Source organism: Buceros rhinoceros, unplaced genomic scaffold, assembly GCF_000710305.1.
Source record: "Buceros rhinoceros silvestris isolate BGI_N320 unplaced genomic scaffold, ASM71030v1 scaffold6695, whole genome shotgun sequence".
In the NCBI taxonomy this organism is placed as follows: domain Eukaryota; kingdom Metazoa; phylum Chordata; class Aves; order Bucerotiformes; family Bucerotidae; genus Buceros; species Buceros rhinoceros.
Window position 1 is genome coordinate 37,396 of NW_010412222.1, and position 19,444 is coordinate 56,839.

Sequence of the window (19,444 nt, forward strand, 5' to 3'; positions counted from 1 at the left end):
CCCAGCGCGTTGGGCGCCCTGCTGGCGAGCTTTCCTGCCTCTGCCCAGCAGCAGCTCAGGCTCTCCAGCCTTGAGCCTGGATTCTTTCTGGATTCACCTTGTCTCGCAAGGAATGGACCTCCCTATCCTTCAGTTCATCACGGGACCGGCACTACTTATCAAAGTGCAAGAAGGTGGATAAGTCAAAGCTGGGAAAGACCTAAAAAAGCTTCTTGGTGTTCTTATTTTATGGAATTCCTCTACCTACCTCGCAAAATTCTGATTTCCTTGATCAGAAACACCTCTGGAGTTGATTTTGAGAATGAACGGTGATGTCCTCTAGCCATTCATAACATCCTAGTGAAGCTGCCTCTCTTTCAAGTCCAAATTCAATGTGCTGCAGCTGATTGAGACCTCGTGTCTTCTGCAAATAGAGACTGGCTGCAAGCTGACAGTCAGATATGACTGTCCAGAAACTGGTAGCCACAGCGGTGTTGGTAGCCCTGGTCTCACTGATCCTTAACAACGCAGCTGCCTTTACCCCCAACTGGGTGTACCAGACGCTGGAGGATGGGCGTAAGCGCAGTGTGGGGCTCTGGAAGATGTGCTGGCTGGCAGAAAAGAGCAGAGGAGGCGCGAGCACCAGTGCCAGGCACGGGCAAGGGGAGGAGCGCGAGTGTGAAGCCCTGGGCTGGGGTTCGGAGTCAGCTGGGTTCCAGGAGTCACGCAGTACTGTCAAACGTAAGTGCAATCTCTTTTTGCTTCTACCAGCTTGTGGTGATACAGTGTACGTGGTCCCCAGGAGGTTTATAGCCTAGCAGAGCATCCGAAACCATTGTTCACCAACTGTAAGCATCTCTTAACATTCGTCCCCAATAAATTAATTTGGGAAAATCAGTATGTCCACCAGTGACGAGCCAACCTCCCACCCCAGAAACAGTTAACCTACACTGTGCTGCCTGGTTTATACAGCAAATGGAACAACGTACTTTGAAAAAATAACCTGTGAAGTGTTAAGTGTAAAGCTTTGAGCTGTCTGCTGCTTGCTTTTCCCTCTTGGGTCCTGGCTGTAAGCTTTTCCCTTCCTGCTCAGCATGTTAAACCCTAACCACAGTTGCTCTGAATACCCTGAAATTAAAAAAACCCCAAAGACGGCATTCAGATGCCATGCAAAGCTATTCCTACTTTGTTGAAAGCGCCAGGAGCAGAACAGGCAGAAATGGGCAATGGAGACAGGCCTTACTGCATGGGGCTGCTCCGGGTGGAACCCATGCGGGCACTGCCCGGGGAACAGAACCCCACAGCATGTGGCGTATTTCTCATCTTGCAGACCCACAGACCCCTGGCGTCTGACAGACACCTACAGTTAAACTGGCCAGATGAAGCCTGTAAGCTCACGTTGAGGATTACAAAGCTGAGTATTAAAAAAGTGCCCCTTACTTCTCACAGGAACAGTGCAACCCTGCTCTCGCCACGAAGGCAGTGCAGAGCTGTGCTGCCCTAGCGCCACCCCCTCAGACCCCAGGGCTGTGCCAAGGCCAACCGCAGGGCCAAGAGGTGACTCCCTGCCTTGCACTTTGAGAGCACTTACAGCTATCAGTTAATGCTCACTGGAAATCTCCATGGAGGTGCGTAGGGATCCCCAGACCTGATGGGAGTGCATGCCATCCCATCGCACCAGTAGGTAACAAAGATGCCCCAAAAGCCTCTGCTGCCAGCAGCTGCTCTCTGGGCTGGCGGCCAAGCAGGCTGGCGGCAGGCGAGGGCTGCGGGGCCGTTTGTGCCACCAAAGCAGTGCTCTAACCGCATCCTTCACAGAATTGGACCGAATGGAACAGATGTCTGTAAAGTTCATGCCTTGACACACCCTGGTATTTTCCAGAGGTTCTAGCGGTGCTGGGGAACAGCTCCGGAGCTCTGAAGCATGACAGCATTAGTAGCAGAAATTATTTCAGTTAGATTTTTTTTTCATGGTTTGAAACGCGGAGGAAGAGCAAAATGCTTTGCTCCTCCTCAAAGTCTCTCATATCCCTCTGGAGAGAAAAACAAAGAACTATGAGAGGAATTTCTTTTAAAAAAAGCTTGTATGTGGACCCACTCCATTTCATGTTTTCCAGCAGAACTATGCAGGAACATTTTTGCACAACTGCCAACATCAAACCTGCATAAATCACAATCAGAAAACTTCCAAAGGGTTACAAAGCCTAAACCGAACTGACAACTCTTCTTTAACTGGAAGGACTTTTATCATGACAAATATTTCTCACAAGGATTAGACCTTGAAAAAGTCCCTTGATCTGTATCTGCAACTCCCCCTCTGGACTCCCTGCCCCAGCTCCTGTTCCTGAGGCATATTCCCAGGTGAAACACCCGGGCCACCCTCGCACGGTACAGCACAGCTCCTGCAGTCACCGCTGGAACAGGCTCTGGCGGGTCCAGTTGGGCTCCTGCAGCAGCTGAACCTCACAAATGTGTGTTTCTGGCTGCGCAGGGGGCAGGAGATGGGTGATGCGATAAAGATTGGCACAGCTGGAGCTGTTTCAGGGTGGAATTGTACAGGCAGCGATTTCTTATGTCAAATAGGAGCAAAATGTGATAGAAAATTTGAACATTTCCAAGCAGTAATTACAGCATAATCAAATCTCCAGAAGAGTTCGCTAACAAAGGCTGTTGAAAGTCCTAATTTAGAGGAGGACTTTGAAGCCCAATGACTTGATTTGTTTAGGAATGAAATGTCCATTCACTGGCTCATCTGGAAGCAAAAGGAAGCAAAGGCCGATTGTGAATCTTTACAAAGTGTTGAAAAGCAAATCTGGCCTCTGCAGCTGTGCCACCACAAATCAAGTAGAAAACAAATCTGTCGCACGGATTTTTAAGACAAACACATTTCACGGTCAATATGAGCCTGCTTCTGCATCCAAGCTTTTGTCATTTTAAAGAATTTCTCTAATAGGAAATCACACATTTTTGTAATATGCAGGGCGACCCTCCCCTGTCAGTGTAGCTGAACCACGAACACGTAGGTACAGACATACACGCACCAACTGCCAGACCGAGAGAAGGAATTCCTTCCTCTGTGGAAAGAGTCAACAGGTAGTATTCTTGATGCTGTTTGTAGAATCATAAATAAACTACAGCAAGTTGAAACAAATAATAATTGAAGTTTGGCATATTTTGGGTAACACTCATAGTAAATGATCTGTCAAAAGATCACGCAGGGGATGAGCAGAACAAGTTGGCAGGATGGAGCACGTCTGCCAAAAGCCTCTCCGGAAACACAAAGTCAAATTCCATTCCAAATACCTCTCTGATCCAGTTCCCCTCTAACAGGACCTCTGGGTGAATTATTTCACATGGACCACTGGAGCAAGAGGAAAACTCAGGTGTTTTGCATTCAAACCCTATGAGGTGAACACTGCATCGGGGACATGGCAGTGTCAGTCAAGGGCCGCTGGTCTAACTACCGTGGGACCTAACAGACGAGGCAAGATTACAGATGGTGCAACAAAGAGGAGCCATGAGAAAAAAAGATTAGAAATGGGAAGAGAAATCTGGGGACAGGAGTAAATGATATTAAAAATATTACTTGGAAACAGAGTACCTCAAAGGGACCGATTTCCGCAAGGCACAGCACAAGGAGTGCTGGATGACTTTGGTCTCAGGGGAAAGCACCTCAGCTCTGTCCTTCAAGCTCAAGCCTCACTGCTCCTGGAAGGGGAGATCTCAGCCCCTTCCATTTGTCCTTACCCACTTTGTTCTTTCTCTCCTTCTCACTGTGCAGTCCTGCACCCCCTTTAACCCATCCGCAATGCTAAAAAGCTGCCAAGGCACAGTTCACATGAGTACCAGCAAGAAAACACGCGGTGGAAGGCTGGGGCGAGGGAGAGCAGGGATGGTGTGTGGCATGGTTATTATTTCTCTGTGGGGTTGTCAGAGTCCATAAGCATTGCTTCTAGCACAGGCAGAGTGACAGGAGTCTGCTGATGAGTGAGATGCTCCCTTTTAATGGGTATGAACTCTCAGATCTCAAATCTTTGCTTACGCTGAGAATCAGAGCCCAGTTATGAGGACGCTCACCAAAGTTTTCTAATGTGGACAAACCACTGGATGATACAAGCTTACTACCGGCTTCCCCGAGAACTCAGCTGGTACGTCCCCTTTCCAAAACCCTTCAAGGAAACCTCGCCAGATCGCCCCACTCTCCTCCTCACTGACCTCAGTGAGGGCAAAGACAATTGCCAAAGGTTATGGAGATGCAGTTTCAGAGCTGTTGTAAAATTTTGGAAGGTTATGCTCTTGTCTGTATCTCTTAACCCTTCCAAAAAAGGGTTCCACCTGTAGCAGAGGTATACGCTTAGTAAGATCTTAGGTAGGACAGTGTGTCTTGAGTACTCAGTGCTCAGCTTTGAGCCCTCTTGGCGGATGAGCAGACGCAGCATCACGCAGGGACATAGAAGCTATCTCGAGGAGTGAGAACATGTAGCTACAGCAGCAGCGATGCCCTCTCAGAGCAAACTAGACCTACTCAAAGCCACCGTGACCTGCATCCTGGCCCAGGACCAGGCCAGTAATACTGCATTGCACTGTGTGAACCCACCAGATTCCTCAGAACAGGCTTAGGTATTTTTAACCAGGCTGGTGGTACAAATCTGCCCTTAAGCCCCACTGTGCTACAAGGCTATCTCTGGGTGGACAGATGGAGCTGATTTATTCATTAGCCAAGGTCACAGGCTGTCCCTTTTTGTCTAAAGAACAGTAGGAACAATGTGAGATGCAGGAATAGGGAGGAGTTTAAAAAGATATAAAACCCTTGCTTGGTTCTTTGGGGCTCCAGAAGCCATAACAAAAATCCCAGCAGTGGGATTTTCATCCCAAATTGGCATTAAGTACCGATGCCTTGAGCAAGATGGGTCTCCTTAACTACAGTTCTTAACAGGAGTAAAATCAGTGCCAGGGGGAGGTACAACATCATGAGCAACTACGTCACTGCCACAGGGACCACATACAAACACCCGTCCAGCCTAAACCGCAATTTATGGAGACACTGCGAGGTTCTGCGGCTAAGGCAGCGAGCTGCTGGGTGTGGGAGTGAAGAGCTGCCATCTGCTTGCAGAGGCAGAGGTTCAGCTGAGTGCCCATGTCCGCTGGAATCACGCAAGTTTCCAGTGTCCAGGCATTTCTCTGAAACTGGGCTGGGTGGAACCCAGGCTGAGTCAACAGCTGAGCATGCTGTAGACACACTTGCCAGTGCACACAGATGGAGAGAGGTGGCCCACTGCATTTGGAGAAGACAGGAACTACCATCCCATGAAGAAAAGCCCCAAACCTTATTGTAGACACGGCTGCCTGCCAAACTGCTCAGGCTGTTCCACAGAGGTGCAGGCAGTGCAGCCTGCTGGCAGCTCGGGGTTGGGATTCCCTCTCCTGACATCTGCAGTATCATCGATAGTGAAATAAGTGAAGTTACTGATTTCATGGTCAGAGCCAACGGTGGTGAATTGTAAGAGGCTGGCTCTTCCAATCAGAGTGACCGTTTGTTTGAAGGTGACTTGTACTGAGCTGCTTACTTGCTTTGGAAAAGTTCAGGACTTTTTAGAGTAGTGAACTGAACCGTAGATTTCAGTGCGAGACTTTCACATGTGTGTTGCACAAAAAGATATCAGAGAAGGCAATGTTTGATTACTCTCCCTATCAAGTGAATTCAAGCACTAAGAGTGAAAACGGCTGTGGAGCTTTTGAATTCAATGCCGGTATTAGAGGCACCACACAACACCCCGGTGATGTTTATGAACAGCCAGCCGTAACCTCTGGACTCCGCTCACAGCCCAAAGGAACCGTCAGACAGCCTTGTCTGTTACCACTCATTGCGGGACGGAAGCGCTCTCTGTGTTCAGTTTGAAAGGTCCCCATCGTTCAACCATAAGCACTTCTTCATGCTGGGAACAGTTGCTGTAGCTATGTCTGTGCTCCAAAAGGAACTGAAGCTGTTAAAAAAACGGGAAACACTAACCAGCCACACTCTTCTCTCCCCAAACAAGAGACGTGTGCCTTTCATCCAAATATTCAAACAGGAAGTTTCATGCTCAGGTGAGCTCCATCGCAAAGTTCCAAAATACCTGTTTGTCACATCAGAACATTCTTTTAATTGTGCCAGTATAGATTGGTTTCTACCCCATCACTCCCTTTTTTAAAAATTATTAAGTGAAAAAGCGTATATTGTGCATTTCAGAAAGCTACCCAGGAGATGAGACCAGGCAAAACAGCGGGCTGTTCTCGCTTCCAGCAGCAGCATTTCCTGAGGACCCCTTGTAGCTGGAAGCTGTATGGCTGCTTAGGGAGATCCAAAAAGAGAGAGGGGAGCCCTCTGTTTCAGGACAAAGCCCTGTCCTTACAGTGAGACGTGCAAACAACATTCTCATGTGGAAAGGGACAAACTGATGAAGAAAAATACAGATTTAGTTCTTTTTCCCTTTTAAGAAATCGGTGTATATTAAGACCATCAGGAGGCAGTGCCTGAACCACACCTGCCCAGTCTCCGTCCCTGCCATGCCGAGGTGCATGTAGATCCTGCCAGCAGCTGGTCTAGCTTGGTCCACAGATACCTGTGAAGTGTTTCCTAATGCATATCCAAAAAAACAGCTCACGAGGTTAACAACAGTAATGCCACAAGTTTAAATCGACAGAAGGAATGAAATGTCCAGACTTCACAAGTAGAGCACAAGTTTGGGGGGTGCAGCATGACGCTGACTGTGCATAAGCCACTCCAGTCATTCCATTTATTGTCCGTGTTCTCTCTGAACTGTTTTAATAGTACGTGCAGACCTGCTGTCTGCGTTGTAAACTAAAGCAGTTGGACCTTGCATTGGCAGGGTGCTCTGGTACTCAAGATGCAGCTCCAGCTGATTCCCCCGTCAGCTGTGCAGGCCATTTCTGCACGTCTGGTCTTTGCTGACCATGCTGATATCCAAACCAAGAGGAACACACCACTGCTTACCAAAAGTTTGGCTAAAGTCGATTTTTTAATATATAATTATAAAGAAGGGCTCCTTCTAAAATTATTTATTAATGCAGAATTTAGTCCCCCGGGTTGGAACTCAACGTCATGAACAGCAAGAGCATACGTAAGAGCCAGCCAGACTGACACCCGACAGAGAGCCTGTCTGATCAGCACCACTTCAGCTTTTCTGCAAAGCCCTATTTTATATGCTGAGGGAATCTGACCTCCCAAAACCAGTATAAGCCAGTTTAGGTAGAAGTACTATTCTGGCTTTTCCCAAGGTGTGGATGCTTGGCTTTGCATTTCCAAAGTCCCTATAACGTGGTTTTTAAAAATGACTCCCAAAGGCTGAAGCAGTAGAACTTTGCCCTACAGAACCGTGCACTAAGCCCAACTGAACCACAGGCAGGCTTCAAACTGTTCGGGTCCTGCACAGGCAGAACTATTTCTGATTTTCCAGGCTTTCCTGGCTTAGTCACTGGGGCAGGAAGGAGGAGCTGCCCAGCAAGGGCTTGGAGCCCAGGCAGACCCACCCTGTGCTCTCTGCCCGATGCCTGGTACCACAGTGGCTGGACGAACACACGCAAAGGCTGTCGGCAGTACCGTGGTGTGTCCACGCTCTGTGACACAGAGCCGTGCCATGAACGTGCCCAGCACTGCTGGCCTGTCAGAGGATTCTGTTGCCACCTCTGATTCCGCTGAGGAGGCGTATACTGAGGTTTACTGCAGTGACCGGGAATGGAACAGCAGCAGATAACCCCTCAGCAAAACGGCAAGTTCTAGAGGAAAGCCATATACTCAGGTAGAATCTAGGTTACAGAATAGCTGATTACTGACCTAGTGAGAACAAATTTGATCAGCAGAATATGATCTCAGCCCACAGACACCCAGCACAAGAGGATGAAGTGTAGCAGAGTGACAAGCAACTGAAAATGGGCTCTTACGAAAATAATTTGTGACGCAGCTTAAGCATAAGCAGGATTACCAGTTCTATCCATAATGATTTAGAAAACTTCATTTCAGAAATGCAACCATTTATCCTCCTTTTCAGAATAAAGTCATGTAGGAACATTAAGCATTTATGAAGACAATCAGGTCCATCGCAGAAAGTACACTCCAATTCTATGAATAAGTAACCAGTAAACAAACCCATGAAAAGAACCATAAAAAGGAAAGGTATCCTTCAGCTGAGCCTAATGAATTCCTGCCCATCTAATGACAAAGTTTAAACAGCAGTTTTTTGGATGTAGCATATTTTGTGTCCCACAGTGGGGACATGATAACAGCACGCTCACAGTCAGCTCCTGCAGCTCCCATGACAGGCAGGCAACGGCGAAGCCTGGCTGAGATGTTCAAAAGGTCAGTCAGCTGCCGTACGCGAGTGACCGTGCGGCCATCACACTCTGCCCAGGGCTGGTAGCTTAGTAAGTTAGACAGGCTGGACTTAAATTTTTGTTCACTAGAATGGTCTTTCTGAGGAGAAGTTTTAGTCAAATATTAAAATACCTCGGGCCATTTAGTGTCCTTTAAAGACACCCTGCGCTTTAATCAGTAAAAAGCTTGAATTCCCACTTATGATCAGTTTTTTCCCTTTATGCAGACAGAAAAGGGGGAGAAAGCAAGTAGCATAACCTGATTTTTCGGTGAAATCATCCTTCCTCATTACCCCCAAACACTGCAAATTACTGTCTGATATGAGCAACCTCCTTCTGCAAAGCACAAATAGTGCTGGGGCTATTGTGGAACATAACAAGACAAAATTGCTGCTTGCAAATAACAAAATCAAATTAACATTTGTAATCGGATGGATGCCTCTGGTCTAGGAAGAGAGCAAACCAAGGAATTTGTACTGGTGTCATCCCTGGAGTTTGGGTTTGACCCTTGATTGATTGCTCTTCTGAACAAAGCCGAATTCCTTAGCCAGGACCTCCAGCTGGATACTCCGTCTGCGTGAACTCAGAGTCAGCTGGGATCGAGATGGGCTTCCAGAAGGAAAAAGTCCCAGGCCAGCATGTCGTATGGAGGAATAGTGGCTGCTTACAGCAAAGTTTTGCAGCCATTCAGTGTCTACCCCTTTCCAGTTCTTGACAGCCAAGCTGTCAAGGTGAGGTGAAGGGCAAGGTCTGTAAAAGCAGAGGGGTACTCTGGCTGCACCCATGTCAGACCTGCACAAAGGAGTGACCACCTGCAGCAGCACCCAGGTCTGGTCTGCTGGCAGCACCCACCTCCAGCTCTAGGGAGTTCCTTTCACAGGTCAACTTTGGTAACTTCAGCAATGTCTAAAGCAAAAAACGGAGGACATCCAGAATACACAACACCTGCGTCATGACAGTCTGGGACAGCAGGTTTGAGAAGCCAGTGGTTGACAGAAACACCACCCGTAGTTGTGCAGAGGTTACACTCGTTATGAACCTCTTGTTTGACACATTGTGGCTGACAGAAATCATTCTGCAGAAGTTGACGAACTTTATAATGGCCACGCAAAGTTACAGTGGGATTGTGGCTGCTGTAAATGAAGCAGAAATGGTTGAACAGATCACCCCAAATTCATACTAATGGAAAAGGCTATAGAAAGCACATCGGAACGGACTGAAGCTGGCTACGGAGGAGTTTCTGGTTTGCATATAATTTAAAATAGCAGCAGGTAGAGTAAAAGAGCACAAAGGTAAACACTAAATTTCACAGCCCTTACAAAAACTGTACTGCAACCAATTTTATAAGAGTCGAGAAACATTTATTCCTGGACTGAGCAGTCGTTCAGGCAGGAAAAGAGCTCCGCAGCCTGGCCTTCCTCAGCGCGATGACATCTCCAGCGCCTTCGGGTACAGGCTCTGAAGAAATGCTTTGAAATTGCACCCTCAGCTCCCTTTCTTGGTCAGTGTTGTGCAGTGGCTGTCCTCAGTATAGGAGGCCAGAGCTGCTTTCCACAGCCACCACCTTGTGGGGTGGCAGGTTTCCTGCTGCTGAAGCTCAGTTTAGGGTTGCACGTACATACAAAACCGAGTTCCCGTGTGCTGAGCCGATGCCATGCAGACACCATGACCACGAGCAGGACAGCGCAGTCACCTGCAGAGTGGCACTTGCAGCCTGAACACAATGAGCAAGCTCTGCTGCATGAAGAACGGCGTTTATAAGAGTTAGGCATCATTAAGTTTGATTTCTTTCCCCTCCGAGGAAGAGGAATCACTGCAATCGCAAGATGACAGATCATATGTTCAGCCTGTTAGAACAGAACAGCAATGTCCAGATAAGCAATCTGGAAGGGTACTCAATTCCTCTAATACCTTATCCCATAAAAATAACTCTCCTCACATTTAATGGAATCATACCAGCTGCTTCCTCCTGTTCTACCTATCACCATCCTGTGGCAGTTACAGCCTCCTTGCTGGCTGAACGAAGCAGCTACGCAAAACACCAGCTGCACCCCTCCCGCCCCCTGAGCAGTGCCGGGCGCCAGGCGAAGCAGCATCCCTCCGTCTGCAGCTCGTACACCCAGCAGGAAAGCTCATCCGTGTCACACGCCCGAGCTCCTGCCCTCCCCAGCTGCACAAGGGCACAGCCACCACAGCCCCGTTACTTAAAGACTAAAGTATTGCAAATTCTGTAGGAATTCAACTGAGTCACACTCCTAAACCTCCTCTTTTTAGCATGTTAGACAGAATATCACCCACAGCAAAGCCAAAACAGTGTATAATACAGTGAAGTCTGTAAAAGAAGTCATGATACTAGTGACGGCAAAACTTTGGTGTTCGTTTCCATGCCAGGGGTAGTACGTATTTTTGGATAAGCTTCAGCCATTCAGAGGGTATGTAATACCAGGGGCCTTTTTTCCTTCTTTTTAAAACTCGTGCATACTATATACAGAGAAGGCAATGGGATTCATCAGGGCTGTGAACCAGCGGGTTTTTCAGCTGGACACCACAGGCAGCTCTGTCAGCAGATGGGAGTACTTCAGCAATCATGGCTGCACATCTTCTCTCCACTCAGCCATGTCTCCTCTGAAAGTGCCAGCTGCCTCCTCAGCCAGTCCTGGTCCTCAGAGCATGATGCAAGTCCACTTCAGTGGAAGAACACTCCAACACTCAAAGGTTTCCTGATGTTTACAAAGCTCAGACATCGGAATATGGTTATGTTACCAGCCAACAAGCTTCAGGACTTACACGCTTCCACCGTGGCAAGAGATGTCAATGCTCCCAGTGCTAGAAAGGACGTCTTTGCAAGTTAAACATAAATCTTTGAGCAAACTATTTTTTTGAGTGAAATAATTTTCCTCTCTGATCAAGGATGAACTCACTAGGAAGAAGAGAAATACTTAGCATGCTATCTTCTTCCCGTCTTCTTCGGTGTGAAAGAGTTAATGGACTATGGCTCCTAACCAACTCTTTCAGATACAGTTTCATATTTTTATTAAATTTGGATTAAATTACTAGTTGTTACTTAGAACACTGGAAGCTAAAGATGGCCTGTGAGGGGACCTCAAAGGGTAAACTCATTTTTAAGACTCAGAGAAGTAGACCAGGCTCAGTGATTACCACAATGAAGTTCACTCCTGCTTGCTGACATCAACTTTTGCTTTCTGCCCTTCCCAGCAGGCTCCTTGCAAGATCAGGAATCAAACTCTGGTGGTCAGTGCACCCACTAAACTTAAACCCAGTTAAGTCACTTCTGAAAATCTGGAGAACATTCGTGTCTAGAGCCTCTCTTTTCCTAACATACACCAACTTAACCCCTGAGCTGCTTCCATTTGAGGTTAACAACAACGTATTAGCGAAAGATGTTGAACTGGCATAATGATATTTACAAATCCCACCTTTTGTAGAGAGGAAGGAAAAGGATGAAAACAGGACATCCACCAGGTTAACAGGAAAAGTAGGAAAAAAGCCAGACTAAAAGTACCCAGCTTTGCAATCAGTAGCCAGCTGGGAGACACTTTTTAATCAGGTTTCTAGCCAAGTCTGCAGATATCAATGTCTGGAACAATTTGTTCTTTATATTTCCTACAGAATCATAGAACTATCAATCTCCAGTTGGAAGGAACCCATAAGGATCATTAAGGCCAACCCCTGGCTCCTTGCAGGACTACCTAAAACTTAACCATATGACTAAGAGCGTCCTTCAGACACTCCTCGACCTCTGACAGGCCCGGTGCCGGTTCCTCAGGGAGCCTGTTCCAGTGACCTGGCAGCCAACACTCACCCAGAGTATTATGGACTTGTCTAGCTGGGGGCTGGACAGTTTATCCAGAAGGGCACAGTGAGGGACAGTGTCAAAAGCTTTCCTAAATTCCCAAACCACCACATCTCTTGGCTTCCCTTGGTCAGCTCGATGGTTGACCTTGTCGTAAATGGAAATTAAGCTGGTTAAGCAGGACTTTCCTCTCGTGAATTGTGCTGGCTATGGCCAATGACTGCATTGTCTCTCGGGTGGTTTTAGTAACTCCCAGAAGAAACCTTCTCCATAATTTAACCAGTCACTGAAGCGAGACTGACAGGCCTGTAATTTCCAGCATCTTCCTTCTCACCCTTGCTGAAAATGGGGACAACATTTGCCAGCTGCCAGTCGACTGGGACCTCTCCAGACTCCCAGAACCATTGAAAAATAACAGCTGCAATGGTCCTGCAATGACATCGTCCAGTTTGTCCAGTACTCTGGCAGGAATCCCACTGGGGCCCATAGATTCACGCACACCCAGCTGGAGCAGCAAGTCTTCAACAAGTTCAGGGCTGGTTGGGAGTTCATCGTCCTCCCAGTCACGGTCTTCCAGCACAGGACTCTGGGGGTCCCGGGGCCCAACGTCAGTGTTAAAGGCAGAGGCGAAGAAGCCATTAAATGCCTCTGCTTTGTCTATGTTCCTATTTGGGTGGTGACCAAGCTCATCAAGTAACGGACTTCTGTTCTCCCTGATCCTGCTTTTGCTGTTCACATGTTTTAAGAAGCCCTTTTGCTGTCCTTCACAGTGCTGGCTGGCTTGAACTGTAATCAAGCTTTGGCTACAGGAATTTTCTCCCTAAGGTGAAGCACCCCTGTAGTCCTCCCGTGGCACTTGTCCTTACTCCCAATGTCTGTACACTCTCTTTTCTGCCTGAGCTCTAGAAGATCCCTGCTCAGCCCAGCCAGCGTTCTGCCCCACTTGCCTGAAAATTTCCTGGACCTGTTTGTGTCCACTGAATGATATTCCCAGTTGATGTCTGGGAAGTTAAAATCCCCCATAAGGACAAGGACAGTTTAACTAGAGATATCCCTTAATTCCTTGTAGAATAATTCATTCTGGGTGGTCGATAGCAGACTCCCACAACATCCACTGATATATTTATCAACTAATATATATTAAAAAAAGGTAACTGTTTACTCATTCGTGTAAGTCATGCCATAACACCTCATTCAGAACTGCCAAGCATTGACATCTTCACTGTAACCGTTTCCGTAGTTACACATGAGAGATGGACACAATAAAAAAAGGCATTCAGGGCGTTACAGATTTGTCCTTGGGATGATTCTTTAGGGCCCTGAAAACCTATTTGTGAACTAAGATGCCATTTCAGACAGTGCCACACAAATGCAGAACAAACACCATTCCTGCCCTGAACAATTCTGGCTGCTAGTTTTCTCACAGGTAGATTTTTCATAGAATATTTGGTTGCCAAAGTCAAGCACCTCCCCTGGGCCACCCTTGGGAATGAGCAGCTTGTTTCACACAGGACTGTCTCACTCTGAAGCACTACTCAGGGATGCTGAGTGACTGGAGGAAAGAGTCAGCACACGCCCTAACGAAAACCTTTTCTTAATCACACCACAAGGAATGGAGCTAGAGCAAGGGACTGCTGGCAGCAGGAGTAGCATGTGAGGATCATGATTTATGGTCTGACGAAGGTGACATACCTGCCAGCCAGGACGTTCTTTTTCCCAGTTCTGTATCTTTTTAACTTTGTGCTTACTTCTCGTGTTTCCCTAGTGCAGTTTGACATGATGCGTGCGTGTAACCTCATCGCCACTGTCGCTCTGACTGCTGGCCAGCTCATCTTTGTCCTGGGGCTGATGGAGCTGCCTATCATTTCTCAGGATACCCAGTGGTGGGAGGAGGCCATAGCTGCCGTGTTCCAGCTTGCCAGTAAGTCCACTTCTTTTTACTGATTGAAAAATACTTGGTCTCTATTAGATCCATGAGTTTCTTACTTTATGAATCTTTCCAGTGACAAAGGATAGCAAAAAGGCCTAAATCTAAAAGTAAGCTCCTTGTCTCCTAAAAAGACTCCCCACGAGATTCTGCAGTACATGAGTGAAGCTTTTATCTTGGGTATATCAGAATGAGTCTTCTGCCAACCGAGAAAAACAAGGCTTTAGTATTTCCTATGAAACCAGGAAGGCAAACATGAAAGAAAGAAACTGGATGCAATGTAATGCCCCAATTTAGCAGGACAAAATCCACCACAGGAACTGTTTGAAGGCAGGGCAGAGCGGGGCAGAGCAGCCAACCAGTTTTGAAGTCCTGATGAAACAGGATTATTTGCTTTTAGCTCCCTGAATCTTACTCAGTGATCATCAGCTGCATTTTGCAAGGCAAGTCTGCAATCTAGCAAAGAAAGCTTAAGCCAGTTCATAACACTGAGTGCTCTAAATCAAATTCCCACCATAATTCTTGTGGACACAGACTGTGTTCAGGAATGAATGAGGGAATGAGGGAAGGAGGAAGTGGTTTTATCCCGATTCCCTATTGACAGAAGTGGCAACAAACTGTAAACATTTTGCAGTAATACATTTCTCTACTACTCTATTTAGTCTAAGTCACCCAGTATTCATTACACCAAGAGTCCAATCCTATAAAAACTGTCCCATATAAAAAAACAAATCTTATAAAAACTGTGTGAAACTGTCATTAATGGAGTGTAACACTCAAGCTGCTTACGAGACCAGATTAAAAATATATCCTTATTATTAATGAAAACAACAGGTTATAATAAAGCAACACCATTTTATTTCAAATTTTAATTTCAACTTTAAAAACTCAGACTATTTAGAATGGTATAAACCTACTGGGACCTCAGGTTTATACTGCTGCTAGAATCTGGTCTGTATCATTTAAATATGGTGCTCACAGCAAGAAACGCCCATTGCGGGTGACGAACCTGAAATCCCAACAAGAGGAGAAGACTGCAGAGGTTCTCTAACTCCCAAAGCTCTGATCCAGCTTCCAGGTGCAGCGAGACCCTCAAGAATCAGTCAGCACTACCTAGAGACGGATTTATGGCACTGCCACAATGAGACCTCCCTCCAGCCTCTCCACGGACACCGTGGTCTTTGTAACTCTGGACACCTTCTGGGGAGTTCTCCCTGACCCTTGGTGTGATGCCAGCTTTGCTCTCACTCCTTCTGTCTTCCCCAAAGCTCGGCATGTCTGTTTTTCCCAGTGAGGAAATGCATTCTGGCTCTGTTTGGATGTGTTGTTCATTGACAAACAGCACAGTGGACAGCCTTGTGCCTTTCTTCTATCAAGGCTGCTAATTTTAGACTGGGGTGGGTTTTTTTGCCTTTTTTTTTTTCCTGTGCTGGAATCTGTTTTAAACACAGTCAGAGAGAGACTGAAAGGCGCCAGGATATCCCGACACAGGAGAAGGAAATGCCTGCTATTACCTGTTGTGCAAGCTGAACCTTGAAATCCCCAGTGCTGGGAGGGGAGAGGGGAGGAAAGCCAGAGCCAGAATGATTAACAGAACACTAATGAGAATGGCTGAAGAAGCTGTTGAATCAAGGAGTTCATCTGCCTGCCTCTGTTCAAAAGGTGTGAAGAGATGGATCTGGCAGCTCCTGGCAGTTTCAAAGGCAAACACTGCACTGTACGAACCAAAGGTCTCCCATCTGCAGACAACGCAACAACTGCGGCAGCTATCCCGGCCCCCTGCCCCGTCCTCCTTTGCAGTTATGCCACAATCTCCTTTGTCACCAGATGGCTTTCTGCCTTGCAGTCAGTAACGTGATAACCATTTTACATCTCAGCTGCTTATTGGAAGTTTTATGTGTAAACAAATACCTTCCTGATACCCAGACAAGCAGCTGAAATCTTCTAAAAAGAGGGAAGGAGTCATCATAGCTGCATTATCCCAATACAAAACAGACTTCTTGGAGACCTCCGTAGTTTTCCAGGACAGTGGCACATCAGTTGTTGACTTCCTGGGTAATCGGCGGTCTGTCGCACCGGACAGGCGATTCAGAGTACGGCTTGCCTGGCAAAAGAGGCTGTTTCCTCTTTCACAGAACCCTACATGTGCTCTGTGATGCTGAGCCACTCCAACTAGCCACAAAAACCAGCCCCATCCACCAGATTTCCAGGATTGGGCCCAGGCAACATTTTATACATTATGGCTGAAATATCTTTGATATCAGACAAAACACGTGCAAACTGTGAGCAAGTCTGGCATTTCTGTTGCTCAGATGAAGGATTGCTGCTACATCTAGAGACCAGGACTTCTTCATCGAAGGGGAGGAAAGAAGCCGCCCCTTGCGCCATGAGCCACGGGCAATACTCCACCTCTGAGCCTCCACTAAGAGGCAGTAACCCCTCACCAACTTCCAAAGGAAAGCAGCAACAATAGGCAAACCCATCAGAACAGTGGATGGGTGCAAAGACTGTGCGTACAAACACTTTGACCACACAAACCAGCCTGAGCGAAATCACTGTGAGCTCTCCCCTCTTCATTTTAAGGGTTAATGCCAAAGCACTTCGACAGATCATTTGTGTGAGAAGAGTGAACAGTATTTCAGAATGTACATACTTAGATCTTACTAAATACTTCTTGAGTACCGGGTTAGGCGGTTTTTATTACATGTGGAAATATGTTACTGAAAAAACACAAGCGCCCACCTCCTGTTTTTTCCTTTTCGAAGTCCAAATGATCTAGAGAATTGTTCTGCAATTGCTCATCCTGTCAGTAATTTCAGACAGAATTATCTTGATTCGTGTCCCCTCTAATTCCAAGTTCTGTCTGGTCTCTAACTCTCATCCTGGAAGATGCCCACAAGTGCTGAAGAGAGCCACAGTGGTCACCAGCAGAATGAGATCCAGAATTATGGAGGAAGGCTTGAGTACAGGGCTCAGAATTACAAAGACAACTTACAATTTTCTTATTTTTAGTCAGAGCTTACTCACTGAAACATTATGGGGGGGAGGTTCTGTGCAGTTTCCCAAGGTCTGAACAAGAGTCCTTTGTGTTTTAGAAAACTAAGTGCACAAAGTATTGTCTTCCAAACCCTATCACAAGTTCGAATCAACCATCTCAGATCCCACTAGCACTTGCGATGACCCCAGGCTCCACCACTTTGTCACTTCTGCCACCTGCACAAGCATTTGACAGTCATTCAAAAAGGATGGACCTCTGACAGAAAATAAAGCCCCAGGAAGCAAAGAGGAAGGAAAGAGGAGAGGAAACAGCATTGCTCCTGGGACAGCAAGGGGATTCACACAGCTCCAAAGCTCTCTAGCCTCACACCTCCCCGTTAACAGGAAAGCGAGCTGTTTGCTTTGGAAAAGGCATGTGGTGAAAATGGAACCAGTGCTGTAGGTGGAATTTGGTGTCAACACTCAGAAATTTCCCTCTAGAGGGTTTTGGCTTTTCTGGTTTTTCCCAAGGAACTGTTACAAACTCCATAGGCTGAATATAGGATGGGTAAGAGAGCTGACAGAAAAGCAGTTGGAAAGGGAAATCCACCCTAACGGGACAGGGAATAAAGAGCACTTCGGGGAACACTCAACCACCACTAGCAGTCACCTGCCAGACTGGATCAGACCTTAAGGGACTCGGGCCGAGCCTCCAGCCTTGCACAGTGGTGATTATCACAGACTTTAGAGTGACATGTTAGAAACACAACAGGGAAAACCTGGGATAAAATATCCCTTACCTTAGATCTCATCCCAGTTGCTGAAAGTCCAAGACTGGAATAAACCTGAATCATGATTAATACTCTTGTTAATCCATTTTCAGCATTAAATTACCTTAACACATAATATCCTGAACTGAGCCTGTCATCTACAGCCAAATAAACGACAACCTCTCTTGAATTTCAAGGGTCGCAGTCCAGCTTTTCCTACTGTGTTTTTCTGCTAACGGCGTATTTCACTCCAGACCCCTAATGCATCACAGGAAATCCGAGTTCGTGCGTACCCTCATTTCTGTGCTATTAATCCTAAATCAAACAATCGTTAGACCTTCTCTCTTCTTTCTGGGTACAACAGCTTTAGACAGGTTGATATCCAGGATATCTTAATGCAGATCAGCCCAGCAGAGCAGCCACTGGAGAATATAGGGATATCCACAACAGCAGCGATTCTGATTTCTGTATTACTTCCTTCCACCTTCCTCCTTCACGACACCCTCAAGCCAGATCTGTTCTAAGATGAAATCTATGGAGCTGTAAACCTAATACTTCCTGAAGAGGAAGCAAATAAATGAGACACTGTAAATAACCTAAAAATCTTAAGACAAAGAGAGAACCTGACTGCTTGATTGGTGCTAAATGTTTTCTCATCTTTATCTCACCTCAGTGCTAAGCTTGCTTGTTCTCTGTGTGGACTGCAAACCTCACAACAAAACAATCTTGTTTTCACATTTGCAGAACGAACCACATTTCCAAAGATCTTAAAATCCAAAGTCTGTCACACTTATTTCACTGAAATGGTTCACATGAACAGCGGAACCAGCAAACGGGGAAGGGCGGTAGCTCACTAGAGGCGTGTGGCACTCTTCACCTGTTGTAACTGCAGCAGGGAGAAGATCTGTATATATCCTTCATGTCTGCTTACTGATAGGTGTAGGAGATCTGTTGTAGCACTTCAGTGTCAAGGCTCCTATTCTGTTTAGAAATACGGTCACAAATACAGTACCAGGTAAATATCGGTCAGATATGCAAGAATAAGGAACGTTTTATGCCAGACAGAGTGTTAGATTAATGCAGTAATGCAGAAAGAAGCATGTAATTGCTTAAGAACACGCAGATTATACGTACATGGAGATGTCTCCTGAAGAGGTTTCACACTGAGGTGCCTAGCTAGATCCACAGGTCTGCACCCCTCACCCTTTGGAGCATCAGGAGATGGACAGAGCACTTGACAAATGGAAGCAGGAGATGAGCACTGGGATGTCCAGGAGGATCACTTGCCAGTGACTGCTTCCGTCTGCACAAGTTGGTTTTGCTCAGGCTGGCAAGATCTCTTACCTGCGCCTGGTACACACTACTGTGATCAAAAGCATGGACTCCAGCTGCTCCTGAACCCGAGGCACCAAGCAACGTTTGCAGCTGCCTTTCTGTGTGGCAGTCTGCACGGTTACCCTTATTTAACGGCTGCCCAACAGGAATTATGTCTAATTCATAGGGAGGGCTCTACAACCTTCAGTTCAAGGACCAGCACCATTTCTAAGGAACCAAGAAAAGGCAACCAAGAAAAGCAACTTCACTCTCAGTGACCTAACCTGGTTCAGC

At 46.6% G+C, this 19,444-nt stretch overlaps 2 protein-coding genes across 2 annotated transcripts in view; one reads left to right on the top strand and one right to left on the bottom strand.

The window, feature by feature from the left end:
* IFT140 (intraflagellar transport 140) overlaps positions 1 to 19,444 on the bottom strand; it is a 77,867-nt gene that overhangs the window by 18,369 nt on the left and 40,054 nt on the right. The window lies entirely within an intron of this gene.
* Positions 441 to 19,444, top strand: part of TMEM204 (transmembrane protein 204) — a 23,844-nt gene continuing 4,840 nt past the window's right edge. The window contains exons 1-2 of the mRNA XM_010136300.1: positions 441 to 720; positions 13,929 to 14,084. Of these exons, the coding sequence (XP_010134602.1) occupies positions 441 to 720; positions 13,929 to 14,084 (436 nt within the window). The remainder of the gene's footprint in view (positions 721 to 13,928; positions 14,085 to 19,444) is intronic.